Source organism: Oncorhynchus masou, chromosome 2, assembly GCF_036934945.1.
Source record: "Oncorhynchus masou masou isolate Uvic2021 chromosome 2, UVic_Omas_1.1, whole genome shotgun sequence".
NCBI classification, from domain to species: Eukaryota; Metazoa; Chordata; class Actinopteri; order Salmoniformes; family Salmonidae; genus Oncorhynchus; species Oncorhynchus masou.
In genome coordinates this window covers 34,185,828-34,200,433 of record NC_088213.1, presented here as the reverse complement: position 1 = coordinate 34,200,433, position 14,606 = coordinate 34,185,828, and the positions used below count along the sequence as shown (strand labels likewise).

The following is a 14,606-nucleotide window of genomic DNA, read 5'->3' as shown; positions in this document are numbered from 1 at the left end:
TTTCTTTCATCACATTCCCAGTGGGTCAGAAGTTTACATACACTCAATTAGTATTTGGTAGCATTGTCTTTAAATTGTTTAACTTGGGTCAAACATTTTGGGTAGCCTTCCACAACATTCCACAATAAATTGGGTGAATTTTGGCCCATTCCTCCTGACAGAGGTGGTGTAACTGAGTCAGGTTTGTAGGCCTCCTTGCTCGCACACGCTTTTTCAGTTCTGCCCACACATTTTCTATAGGATTGAGGGGCTTTGTGATGGCCAATCCAATACCTTGACTTAGCTGTCCTTAAGCCATTTTGTCACAACTTTGGAAGTTTGCTTGGGGTCATTGTCCAGTTGGAAGACCCATTTGACCAAGCTTTAACTTCCTGACTGATGTCTTGAGATGTTGCTTCAATATAGCCACATAATTTTCCTCTTCATGATGCCATCTATTTTGTGAAGTGCACCAGTCCCTCCTGCAGCAAAGCACCCCCACAACATGATGCTGCCACCCCCGTGCTTCACGGTTGTGATGGTGTTCTTCGGCTTGCAAGCATCCCCCTTTTTCCTCCAAACATGACGATGGTCATTATGGCCAAACAGTTCTATTTTTGTTTCATCAGACCAGAGGACATTTCTCCAAAAAGTACAATCTTCGTCCCCATGTGCAGTTGCAAACCGTAGTCTGGCTTTTTTATGGAGGTTTTGGAGCAGTGGCTTCTTCCTTGCTGAGCGGCCTTTCAGGTTATGTCGATATAGGACTTGTTTTACTGTGGATATAGATACTTTTGTACCTGTTTCCTCCAGCATCTTCACAAGTTCCATTGCTGTTGTTCTGGGATTGATTTGCAAATTTGCACCAAAGTACGTTCATCTCTAGGAGACAGAACGCGTCTCCTTCCTGAGCGGTTTGACGGCTGCGTGGTCCCATGGTGTTTATACTTGCATACTATTGTTTGTAGAGATGAACGTGGTACCTTCAGGCGTTTGGAAATTGCTCCCAAGGATTTACCAGACTTGTGGAGGTCTACAATTTTGTTTCTGAGGTCTTGGCTGATTTATTTAGATTTTCCCATGATGTCAATGAAAGAGGGACTGAGTTTGAAGGTAGGCCTTGAAATACATCTACAAGTACACCTCCAATTGACTCAAATAATGTCAATCAGCCTATCAGAAGCTTCTAAAGCCATGACATCCTTTTCTGGAATTTTCCAAGCTGTTTAAAGGCACAGTCAATTTAGTGTATGTAAGCTTCTAACCCACTGGAATTGTGATACTGTGAATTATAAGTGAAATAATCTGTCTGTAAACAAGTAATGCCAACTTGCCAAAACTATAGTTTGTTAACAAGAATTTGTGGAGTGGTTGAAAAACGAGTTTTAATGACTCCAACCTAAGTGTATGTAAACTTCTGACTTCAACTGAAACTGTCTGATGTACTTGGCTATACAATCTGTATCAGATAGTAGGCATAATCTTTGGTCTCTCTTTGTTAAATCTCTTGAACATTCTAGGAATTACAGTTATGGTCGCATATTTATGTAATTCAACATTTTTATTACACATTTGGTTAAGACAGGCCTGTGAAATTGATTTCGGTGAACTCCGTGACACTGCCTGTAAAATTGAAAAGCCTCTCTTCTCCATTCATTATGCTGTCTGAAAGGTAAGGATAAGACTAAGGTAAGACTTCTACTTACTGTAATTGCCATGTTGTGACAAGTTTTGGGGGGAGAAAATAGCGTACGGATAGTAGTCACAAGACTATAATTACTGTGGGGCAGCAGGGTAGCCTAGTGGTTAGAGCATTGGACTAGTAACCGGAAGGTTGTGAGTTCAAACCCCGAGCTGACAAGGTACAAATAACAGGCAGTTAACCCACTGTTCCCAGGCCATCATTGAAAATAAGAATGTGTTCTTAACTGACTTGCCTGGTTAAATAAAAATAAACTGTAAGTACTCCTCTGTTACAATAAATAACTTGTCTGTCTTGGGTGATTTCATTGTTGCTGTGTGAAGCTGTCAAAATGGCTTCTCATGCACAGTAAATGTAAATAGCAAAATGTGATATAAAACATGAAAATGTTGCAGTGATCAAAAAGTCTAATTATTTTAAAAGATAATTATGTCTAAATAATGGCATCTCTGTATTGTGTCTATGCTGTGAGGTAAGGTCAGGGGTAGAAATCATGATGGCAGTTCCTGGCACTGAGTTACCCAAATCTTATACATGTATACCATGATTAGTCTAATCCCATTCTAGAGATTGCACCAGGTCACCTAATATATTATATTTGTAAGCCATTGGTACCATGCTAGCCTATGCCAATTTCTTGTTAATTGTGCATGCATGGCGCTGAGGAATATAGTGTCTGTCTCTTATTAGTGAGGGTGAAGTCCCTGAGTCAAACCACATTTCCCATGGGGGAAGGAGGGGCTACATTAACAATCATATCAACCAACTGAACAAATTGGTCTTAACATTTTTCTGTTTTTTTTCAGTAATATTCTTTGTAGATTATTATTTATTTTTTCTTGCAGGGAAAGATTGGTTCCTCTACAAACATAAAGAGATATGGATAAAGCAACAACAAGGTTTGAATATGTTTTTTCCCTGAAGTTTTTATTTCTTAGCAAGCAAAAATGTACTTTACTGGCATAGCCATGTTGTTGTTGGACTATATTACGCATAAATAAATAGCCACTTGTATTACTGTAGTTGTAAACAATATGTTCCTTTTAGAATGTATTAATTAAAACGGTGATGACATGGTCAGACTTAAAGACAAATAGTTAAATTGCACATTTACACAGACATCATGGGATCCGTTTTAGGCAAAGTCACAGAATCAAACTCAGACTAACACACTATTAAAACAAAACATAACATGAACAACAACAATAACTGCCATTTAATGCACAATTGTCAAACTGTTAAACTAACTTTAGAGCATGAATGTCTTGTTTCAGTCTTCCTCTAGAATGTACTAAATCAAAGTATACATGTTTTTTGGTGTGAATTAAATAAAAGTATGACATATTTCATAAACACAGTATTCTAATGGATATTCAAATATTTATTTACAAACCTAATGTAAGTACATTGTAGTGACCCATGGTAATAATCATCATAATGTTGTTGAATGAGGTAATCATGTGCGCAGAAAGTGCTGTAAGTTCTCACTTTTGAGAGAAGTAATGGTGATAGCAATGCCACAGAAATAATAACAATGCCATAACTGCTTTGCCATACACTATTGTTTTCCTTAATAACCTGGTGAACAGAAACACAATATAATGTACAATAGGGTGACCAGGATAGACTGGAATTAATACATTATTAATAATAATACATTATTATAAACCCTTTTTACATACAAAACTATATTGTATACATCCTGATTAGAAAAATAGAGGTTACGTTGTTCTCTGTAAAAAAAAAGGATTTAAAAAGACACTTTGTGGTAGATGTTCTGTAAACATAAATTATACAACATTTGAGCAAATACTATTGGAGAGGTAGCCTAGTAATCGAATGGCCCGGAGCTGGTTTTCTACTAAGCTATATGGAATTGTTTCAAGATGGTCATACCAAGGATCATTTAGCTATTTGATTTAGAATTTTAAGACCCCTGTAGGTATACAATTTTTTATTAAAAAGATATTTGATAAAACATTGAATTTGGTCTTACTGCTATTAGCCCATAGAAACACATTGAGTGACAGATTCATTCATGAAATAACATATTTACTTTTCGGATCAGGTTTAGAACTTACACAGCAGGTTATGATAATTAAAGTAGCAAGTTAGGAGAATTAGGTTAAGGTTAGGAAAGAGGTTAGTGTTAGCTAAAATAATCACATTTTGAGGTCAATTTGACAATCTGTATCCCATCTAGACATGATCTTGTAGCTCTGCCACCTTCTACCACAGATGTGGAAGGCCGTCATTGTCGGATGCGGTGGACTGAAACACAAAACTGATATCTCTACTTTAAACTGAAGGATTTTGATGGGGATTTTTGTTTATTATGCTAATTTAATTTCCACGGGGGCACGGACATTACCTTTATATGGTTGGGAGTAATACTTTGCCCTGTACAATGCTAAGGTACAATCCTGCCCTCTGCTGGCTATGTCAGTTAGTGCTCTGTGTGGGAATGAAGTGTCCATGCAGATCCATGTGAATGCTGGCGTCGATTGAGGCACGAGCAATTTCCTCAAAGGTTTTGGCATTAAGGACAAGCATGAAGGGGGATTTCTCTGGATTGAGTGAGACGACTGAGGACAAAATGACTCCTGAAAACAGGAAATAAATAAATGTACCGTTTTATAGTGACATAGACATCAGAGCTGATGAAATGCTTTTGTAGTGCTGAAGAAGGCCTACTGCCTCTTACCATCATCCTCCTCCACAGCTCCTGGTGTGGCAACAAACACAGGCTCAGAGGGGTAGCAGTCCTCCTCTGTCCACTCAATGTACTTTCTGGTCACGATGTCCCCCTTCCCAATCTGTGTAGGCATTATTAACACAAACAGCAGCATGTTTTCAGTGAGTAATGAAGAGGAACAACTTCTCTATCTTAAGGAGAATACATTGGTAAGAGACTACCTTATTTGGGTGTGGAGTCCACTCCACTCTTGAGCCATAGAAATAACGGTACTTCTTGCCATTGAATTTGTAGTTTATCCCTGGCAACTCCAAACCTGTTTGTGTACAAATGGAGATAAATACAATTGTATTGCAACATTTATTTAGAAAATTAAATTTTTTGTGGGTACGATGTTCCATATAACCCTCAATATTTCATTATAACTAACAACTGTTTTACTAATGTAGCATTTGATATATAATGGTATACCGATCACTGTGATGTTCAGTTGACATCAAAGTCTCACCTTCAAATATTGTGTCCGGCAGACAATACAGCGAGCCATCTCTCTGCATCACTGTTTTGGCTGTTGTGTCTTTGAGCCTCACAAGATTTGTTCCTTTTGGAGTATCCTATAACATACATGTATCCAGTCTTTATTTGTTGTATAAACATGTAATGGTAACATTTAATTTGAAGCGGCTTCACATGAAGCGGCTTTGCATGAAGCTTAGATCGCCTTGAAAACATATGAATTCATAGCTAGTTCATCATGAAAATGTCTAATTAAGCAAAATATCACAATATATTACGACCTCTCATGCTTTAATGCCCATTATGCTCTATAGCTTCCTCTTTAAGGTGCTCAATGTTTTAACTGTTCATAAGGAGCTAAATATGAATGTATTTACAGGATAGAGTTGGGGTCTTATCTATCTATGTTTACTTTGTCAACAGTGAGAGGCAAGACGAATCTCTGGCAGACTGGTGGGGAGAAGTTGACGTTGTTGCTCTCAATGAATTCATGGGTTTCCTTTCTCAGGTTCGCTAAGTAGAACATTTCATACAGATTGCTGTCTTTGTAGGTGACCATGTCAAACACTACATGGCCGTCGTCCTCGTAGGCGTTGATGTGGTGGAAAACCACCAGGGCATCTGTGTAGAACTTGGTGGACACAGCCTTCCCAGTCTTCTTGTCGACCAGGTGGATCAGCGTCTAAAGAATGGCCAAGGGGATCACCAGAGAGAATGTAAGAAGTTTGATTGTTGGCAAAGTGAGTTGAAGATAAAAATGAACATCCCATGAGGCTGTGATCAGACAAGTGTAGCTTACAATGTCCTCTTTGTCGTATCTGAGGCAGCTGGCCCAGTTGATGCTTCTAAATATAGCTGTGGCCAGTCTGACGATGTCCAGTTTGAATGGCTGCTCGACAAAGATGATGTAATTCTCTGTCATGCCGAAGCTGTGGAAGTAGCTGGGAAAGAGGGTAGAGCGAAACGGTATATTGCAGACCTGCTTCACCTTCCGCAGGGCAGGCTTCTTATGCTCCTTATCTGGAGAGGGCAAGAACATTGTCCTGTGAACACTTAAATGTGTAATCATTCATGGAGGTGTTTCCCCTAACATGTATATGGCCAAGAACCCCCAAAATGAAAATGTTCCGATACCTGATGCATTTACTGGAACCTTGAAGATGACATAGTTGGGCATGCCAAACCTCATGAGGGCAGTTCCCATGTTATAGGTGTTTCCCTCATCGTCGTAGTGAGGGTGTGAAGTCGCCATGTTCAGAGCAATGTGATTCCTGTAGTTCATCTGAGGTTGAGTTTACAGGACAGACAAAGGGAGAATGTATTAAAGCCAGTGATAATAGATTACATGGACAACAGTGATCATTTCAACAGATTTGAATTTACCTTTCCAATTACGTCCAGGGTCACTGGGTCAATTTGATTAATGTAGTTGACTTCTGATGAGGCATAGTAGTCCTCACCATATCTAATGATGTTTATCAGGTTGTTATCTGTGAAGTCTGGGATGGCAGCGAGAAGGTAGGAGAAGGCTCTGAAAAAAGGACAAGATACTATGTGATGTTATGTGTTTTTGGTCATGTTTGTTGAGATTTTTTGTGTGGACATCCATGAAAGGGACATGTAAAATCAGGAACAAATAAACTATAAATCATGTTTAAAAATTCATTATTTACTTTGAAAATATGTTTTTGCAGGGATCGGGATAGATCATGGTCCCAAATTCTGACACAACAATCTTGTTTGCCTGAGTGTTTTTCTTGAAGGTGTCACTCCTCAGGAATTTACTCCTGTAGTACACATCACCTGTAAAACACAAAGATTCTCAGCCCCATTCAGCCAGCTGGGAAAGTGTTTACCATTTGTGGAAATGTACAATGTGTTGTTCCTGTCTCACCATCTTTGAAGGTGAAACTATGAATTAAGGCCATGCCATCAAACCAGTGGTTGTATTCAGTGTCTCCCACTTTAAAGAGACCAGGCCCATTGCGTAGCAATGTCCCTTGTAGCCACTCAGGGACACATCCTGCAAGCACAGAAGATACAAGACATAATAAATGCTTTCATTTTTACCATATTTCCATGTGATAAACTGAACAATGTAGAAATGGAGCTGATCCCTGATAAAGTTTGACCTTCAGCCTATATATTTTTTTGAATGGCAAATTTGATAACTTTTGAAAGTTTACAATAGAGGTTCATTATACCTCATATACTGTATATAGGTGTTTGTGTCAGTGAAGGCTCTTCAGAGGAGGAAGGGGAGGCCCATCATCCTCTGTGATTTTCAGAAAAATCTAAATTGTAAAACATTTAAAAAGTTATCCTTTTTAGATAAAACTATACTAAATATAATCATGTCACCAAATAATTGATTAAAACATTGTTTTGCAATGGTCTACAGTAAAAAAAATAGGCCTTCAACTTGTAAGCAATGCAATTTAGGCTATCATTTTGGGTACTGATGTCTCGCAGGATAATAGTTTAACTCTATTTGTGTTTTATAACTGTTTTTACTATATGGCTACACTTAAAATGAGACCCTAGCTCACAGGCCTCTAAATATAGCCTTTAAATATTTTTTTTTACGAAATATTTGAAGAAGCACTTGCAGTGGCTGATAGAGAAAGCAGATCTGGCAATAAGAATAGGCTATAGAGTCTTGACAATGTGGGACCCCTTGGCTATACCACAGTATAAAAAGGACCTTGTGCATTTCAGGTAAAATAACAACTAAATGTTTATATCCCAGGACAAATTGGCTAGCAATAGCAAGCTAGCTAAATAGGACAAATTAATTAGCAAGTGCAAGCTAGCTAGCTAAATTGCCAAGCATGTTTAATGCTTTTCGACGTGTTTCCAAATGAATGTCATTGGTTCAGAGTTTGTTTCGATATTTTAACCTGTGTGTCGTGATCGCGTTAGGAGGACAAAATAAACGTATGCACGATAGGGCGCGCGCGCAGCGGGTTTGGGTTCCGTGTCGTCACAGAAACTGCGAAAACACAGGCAGAGAAGCACAAAGGGATGGAGGTGCGGCGAGAGAGCGGACGAAAACGCTTCTTCGGGGACCGCAGCTATGCCGCAGCAATACAAATTGGTGCTGTGACGTCGTCGCAGCAACAGCAAAACGTAATCTACCGTTTTCTAGCGGAGCCAATAGCGGATCTCACTGAAAAATAGTTGGAAACACTGCACAAGATATTAATCAGAACGTGCCAACGTTAAAAAAGTAAAGTTGCTCAGAAGGAAATAATAGTTTTATTATGCAAGTCACTAGCAAATAGGAAACTAACTTACTAACATAGCAATAACACTGAACTACCTTGAAAGATCGGCTAGCTAGTACATAAAGGGATACGCCTACGGCCTACCTGTTACTTCTGCTTTGACAGGTTCGGGTGATTCAGTCCCGTTCTTGCCGATGATGGATTGAAACATGGCATCAACTATGTTTCAATCTATAGGCTTTTATGTGGTACAGTGGTCCCTTATCAACCACAATAGGTTATATCAAGCTAGACTATGGACGGATCCGTCTATATCTTTGTGGTATGGACAATAGTCTAGGGGTAAAATTCCAAATGTATTACATAACTGTATCACGTATGACCACGTAGGCTACTAGGCGCCGTCTATTGGCTGGTTTATGTAAAGCGATCACAAAAAGTGATAACTCACTAAAACAATAGTGACTATCGCCATCTACTGTAACATAATGGTGGTTATATAACATCACGAAGAAACAGTCAGACTCTTTTAATGCATTTATTACAACTTTGAATTGAAACTCCACTTCTTCTCCTTTACTCCATCTCTTATCAAATTGACATCTTGAACTTTACTAAAAGGCAATGGAAAATAAAATAAAGAAATGGATAGATTGGAAATAAAATGTGCTTTTGGGCAGTCTTCATGATAATGGGAGTTTATACATGTAATGGGCTGCCCTATAGTAAGTTTATTAATGAAAACTAAAAAGCAAACACCTGGTAAACAGCTGAGGAATGGGGCTGGAGAAATGTAACCACTCTCAAATTCATAGACAGAGCTATGGATGCAAGGACTGCTCATCCATGAGATAAAAATGTAAGTTTTATGTTTTGGAGCTATACAGTGTTTATTTACAATTACATTGTTTACAAAGTCATGGAGTAAAACAGTTATATTTAGACAGTTGAATAAGCTCAACAGGCGTTACAAATTACATTATTTAAGAATCAATGGCTATATACAGTGTCATTATTTTACAAGTGAAAAAATGTACAGTGCATTTGGAGAGTATTCAGACCCCTTGACTTTTTCCACATTTTGTTATGTTACAGCCTTATTCTAAAATGGATTAAATTGTTTTTCCCCCCTCAATGTTTGCTAATTTATAAAAAAATAAAATAACAGATACCACATTTACATAAGTATTCAAACCCTTTACTTAGTACTTTGTTGAAGCACCTTTGGCAACAATTACAGCCTCGAGTCTTCTTGGGTAAGACGCTACAAGCTTGGCACACCTGTATTTGGGGAGTTTCTCCCATTCTTCTCTCCAAATCCTCTTAAGCTCTGTCAGGTTGGATGGGGAGCGTCGCTACAGAGCTATTTTCAGGTCTCTCCAGAGATGTTCGATCAGGTTTAACTCAGGGCTCTGGCTGGGCCACTCAAGGACATTCAGAGACTTGTCCTGAAGTCACTCCTGCGTTCTCTTGGCTGTGTGCTTAGGGTTGTTGTCCTGTTAGAAGGTGAACCTTTGCCCCAGTCTGAGGTCCTGAGCTCTCTGGAGCAGATTTTCATCAAGGATCTCTCTGTACTTTACTCCATTCATCTTTCACTCAATCCTGACTAGTCTGCAAGTTCCTGCCACTGAAAAACAGCCCCACAGAATGATACTGCCACCACCATGCTTCACCGTAGGGATGTTGTCAGGTTTCCTCCAGACGTGACACTTGGCATTCAGATCAAATAGTTCAATATTGGTTTCATCAGACCAGAGATGCTTGTTTCTCATGGTCTGAGAGTCCTAACGTGCCTTTTGGCAAACTCCAAGCGGGCTGTCATGTGCCTCTTACTGAGGAGTGGCTTCTGTCTGGCCTCTCTACCATACAGGCCTGATTGGTGAAGTGCTGCAGAGAATGTTGTCCTTCTGGAAGATTCTCCCAACTCCACAGAGGAACTCTGGAGCTTTGTCAGAGTGAACATCGGGTTCTTGGTCACTGCCAAGTCCAAGGCCCTTCTCCCCTGATTGCTCAGTTTGGCCGGGCAGCCAGCTCCAAATTTATTCCATTTAAGAATCACGACGACCACTGTGTTCTTGGGGACATTCAATGCTGCAGACATTTTTTGTTACCCTTTTCCAGATCTGTGCCTCGACACAATCCTGTCTCAGAGCTCCTTCGGCCTCATTGCTTGGTTTTTGCTCTGACGTTGTAACGGCTTTCTTCCTGGGAAGTTGAGGCGGACCAAAACAGAGCGTGGTTAGGGTTAAACATATTTAATAAAGACGAATACCGAGAAAACAACTACAAATATACAAAACAATAAATGTGAAAAAAGTCCTGTGTGGTGAAACAAACACAGACACGGAAATAACCACCCACAAATCCCAACACAAAACAGGCTACCTAAATATGGTTCCCAATCATAGACAATGACTAACACCTGCCTCTGATTGAGAACCATATCAGGCCAAACATAGAAATAGACAAACCAGACACACAACATAGAATGCCCACCCAGCTCACGTCCTGAACAACACAAAAACAAGGAAAACACAAAAGAACTATGGTCAGAACGTGACAGACGTGCACTGTCAACTGTTAGATAGATCGATAGATGTGTGCCTTTCCAAATCATTTCCAATCAATTCAATTTACCACAGGTGGACTCCAATCAAGTTCAACTTGGACTCCGACCAATCAATGCCGCACGGCAATCGCTCATCCATATATTTATATGTACTGTACATATTCTAATTCATTCCTTTACACTTGTGTGTATAAGGTAGTTGTTTGTGAAATTGTTAGATTACTTGTTAGATATTACTGTATGGTCGGAACTAGAAGCACAAGCATTTCGCTACACTTGCATTAACATCTGATAACCGTGTGTATGTGACCAATAACATTTGATTTGAAGTTGTAGAAACCTCTCAAGGATGATCAGTGGAAACAGGATGCACCTGAGCTCAATTTCAAGCCTCATAGAAAAGGGTAAATAAGTTTTTTTTTTATTGTTTTTTAAAATTATATATACATTTGCAAAATATCAAAAAATCTTTTGTCATTATGGGGTATTGTGTATAGATTGATGAGGAAAGTGTTTTATTGAATCCATTTTAGAATAAGGCTGTAACGTAACAAAATGTAGAAAAAGTGAGGGGTCTGAGTACTTTCCGAATGTACTGTATGTACCAATCCCAGATTGCCCCTTTAAGACCTTTTTACCTTTCATAATAAATTGGTCCCCTCTCAAACCTCCTCTTCGCCTCCCCAACAGAGATGTTGTCTCTGGCTGACATGGCCTGGATAGTGGCCTGGGACAGTATTAAAAACAAATAATTAACCATTGTAACTTCATGAATGGATAAAGGGAAGTTTAAAGGAGTAAACAAGCATACATATGTTAAAATCCATGAAAGTGTCAGTAGATGGTAAGAGTTCACTGCCCATTATTTTGGCTACCATGGCTGGATGAAGAGATGTCAGTGACTTTGAAAGAGGGGCCTCAAAGGAGCTTAGGGGGTTAACGGTGTGTGTTTGTCTCAGTCACCAGATCACATCCCAATTGCAGACTTATTGGAGATTCTGGAGTGGCGCCTGAGACAGCGTTTTCCACCACCATCAACAAAACATTAAATTATGGAATTTCTAGAGGAAGATTGGTGTCACCTCCCTCCAATAGAGATCCAGTGTCACTGTAAATGATTTGCAATCAGTGTATCAATAAATCAATCAATTAATTTTCTTGCACTGGTAATTGCGTCCTTCTGAGCCGAGGAGTAGACATGAAAATAGAAGGAAATTACGTAGGAGTGGCCCAGTTTTACTGAGGGGCCAATTTAGCCAGAAGTTCTTTTAATGAGAGGCCAGACTCTCAGTCTCCAGCAGGACTCTACGACGGTGGCTACATTATGGAATTAGTCTATGAGCCAGACCCCCAAATTTGGTCTATCAGGCTCACTGGAGGCGACAATGTAGCCAGACCCCAAATTTGGTCTATCAGGCTCACTGGAGGCGACAATGTGTCCTAGTGAATTTAGAAAATGTGTGATAACTCCAATTGCTGCACTGCTTTCTCCAGTAATAACTATTTCTTTCATTCCTCAATCCCGTACAATTTTCCCATAGGGGTTTTACCCTATGACAGATAATGCTAATATACAAGTTATTGCTCACGTATAAGCTTTAATTATATATCATTGGAAAGATTCACAGCTATCCATCAGACACATTTTTGGAATGTTCAGGTCAACAGAAGTTTAACCTTTGACCTAGAGGGTACATATCAGAATTACCTGTATAAATTGCTTTTAAAAGGAAACCCTGACACATTTGAAATTTTGTTTGACAAGTGGTTCTGAAAGGTCCATTACCTTTCAAATGATATATAATATAACTAACTTTGAAAGCACTCGCTACAACTATTGTTTAATAATCACCCATATTATGCTATTGACATTAGAATTTTGGAAGCTTAGCCATATACTTTCATGTAGTGGGGCAACTATGTTTTTGAATTGTAACTTTCACACACATAGCTAGAACAGGGTTTTAATCAGATGTGTAGATGCAGGGCCATCAGAGGATTCAGGCATTAACCCCACAGGTTTTTTCTCTCTCAATATGACCGCCACATAACTCATTGGGGATCAATTTCACAAATCTACAAGATCTACAAATCTTTTCTAGCTGTGTACAGTATGTGCAATTTGGTGCCTCTATCACCAAAGTTACAATCCAAAAACATAGTTGGTCGAACATACCGAAAATCTGTCTGATGGATAACTGTAAATTGGAGCTTTCCAATGATATATGATTAAATGGTATACGTGACCAATAACTTGTTCTATACTGCCATGGTTTGTCAAAGGGTAAAATCCCTATGGGAAAATGTATGGAATGGAGGGATGAAGGAAAGCGTGATAACCGGAGAAAGCTCAAATTGCTGCACTGCTATCACACATTTTCCAACTCTAGGGACATAGACCTTTAAAGAAATCACTATGAGACATCACCCCCAGTGAGCCCGACCGATCCCCCGCCCTGGCTCATGGACTAGTATGCACAATCCACACAAAAGTGCATGCACGCACACACATGCCTTTTCAACTAATTGATGTGAAACTTATTGTTATCTAACTGCCAATTCTGTGCAAAATGATTACGCAATTCTTTCAAACACAGATCATGTCCCTTATCTTTAAACACACGATAAGGCCACACACATTCAGGCATCTGGGAATAACACATTTAATATGTTCTGTTATTATCTCAGTGCAATTATTGTAGCCTATCATGTTGACATGATGTAAGGCAACATGAGTTTAATCCCACAAACTCCTTGAAGTTTTTAAAATGTATCCAAATGGAAAATGCATTAATTCTCCATGGCCTGGATTCTCTTTAGTCAATTGGAAAATGTAGAGCAGGCCTATACTTTGGACCTAAGTTTATTTGCCTTTATCTGTGCACATAATTAGCTATATGTGTTTACGGTTTTACAGAGGTCAATTCTACTGTCACTAATTACCACATAGTACAGCTGGTCTAGAGCAATGCTTCCCAAACTCGGTCCTGGGGCCACCATGGGGGCACGTTTTGGTTTTTGCCCTACCACTACACAGCTGAATCAAATAACCAACTCATCATCAAGCTTTGATTATTTGAATCAGCTGAGTATTGTTAGGGAAAAATCCAAAACTTACACCCAGGGGGGCCCCAGAACTGAGTTTGGGAAGCGCTGGTCTAGAGTCCCATATACGCCAACATTCTTTCATTCGATTACATTTTCATACACAGTAGAAACAAGGGAGCTAAAACTGAATAAACACCAAATGACATGATACCGACTCACATGCAACTCCTAAAAAGAGACATGTTCTTATTAGTCAAAACAGACAGAAGACTTGTCGAGTTCACCACATGAACAAATGCATTTTCCTTTATAACTAAGGATGTCAAAAGTCCAGAAGAGTTGGACATGACTGTCAGGAGACAAGGCCACTGTCTGGGTCAGTGGTTGATTTAAAAGTCCTCTGACAGTTCACAGCAGTACCAATGTTAATCAACAAAATTATTGGCCCTGTAAAGTTTAATATGTGGTATAAATACAAAGAGTCTCTGTATTTTTGGACTTTTATAACTCTGATGGTCTTTATCTGGGTCTTTGGTTTGTTGCTGCCAAACCTGTATAAAGTTGATCTACACCTGCAAGCTGCAGTGTGTTACATCAATGGTAGCCTTCAGAGGCACCCATTATTACTGTTGACAAAGGGTCCTTCCCTGAGGACCTTATTGCAGACCATTCACTATATCCCTGTGGTCTGTTGGTTTGTACACAAGGATTATGTCCATTAGAACTTCACAAAGAAAGTGCAGTCAACCATAACAGGTCATTCTGTAATGTCAGGCCCCTTTAAAAGACAGCATGTCATCAGGCTGCCTGTAATAGTGCACAGGTGAAGGGGTGAAGATGGACAGCACTAATCTCTCTGTATTGCTCTTG

At 39.3% G+C, this 14,606-nt stretch overlaps 1 protein-coding gene across 1 annotated transcript; it reads right to left on the bottom strand.

Annotated features, from left to right (window-relative positions):
* Positions 1–2,587: 2,587 nt before the first annotated feature.
* On the bottom strand, positions 2,588–8,485 carry LOC135503644 (beta,beta-carotene 15,15'-dioxygenase-like). The gene is made up of 11 exons (XM_064921802.1): positions 8,264–8,485; positions 6,787–6,915; positions 6,566–6,695; positions 6,276–6,423; positions 6,027–6,174; positions 5,692–5,912; positions 5,305–5,574; positions 4,885–4,990; positions 4,598–4,692; positions 4,386–4,497; positions 2,588–4,284 (listed from the first exon to the last, which is right to left on the bottom strand). The coding sequence occupies exons 1-11, from the start codon at positions 8,328–8,330 to the stop codon at positions 4,124–4,126; spliced, it is 1,587 nt and encodes a 528-aa protein (XP_064777874.1). The 5' UTR covers positions 8,331–8,485; the 3' UTR covers positions 2,588–4,123.
* Between the last annotated feature and the right edge of the window lie 6,121 nt (positions 8,486–14,606).

Excerpts from the sequence above, each read along its gene's own strand:
- LOC135503644 (XM_064921802.1), bottom strand. The coding sequence starts at position 8,330 with ATGTTTCAATCCATCATCGGCAAGAACGGGACTGAATCACCCGAACCT. Across the intron at positions 4,498-4,597 it reads GGACTCCACACCCAAATAAG|ATTGGGAAGGGGGACATCGT; the intron begins GTAGTCTCTTAC and ends ATGCCTACACAG. Across the intron at positions 4,285-4,385 it reads AGCTGTGGAGGAGGATGATG|GAGTCATTTTGTCCTCAGTC; the intron begins GTAAGAGGCAGT and ends TCCTGTTTTCAG.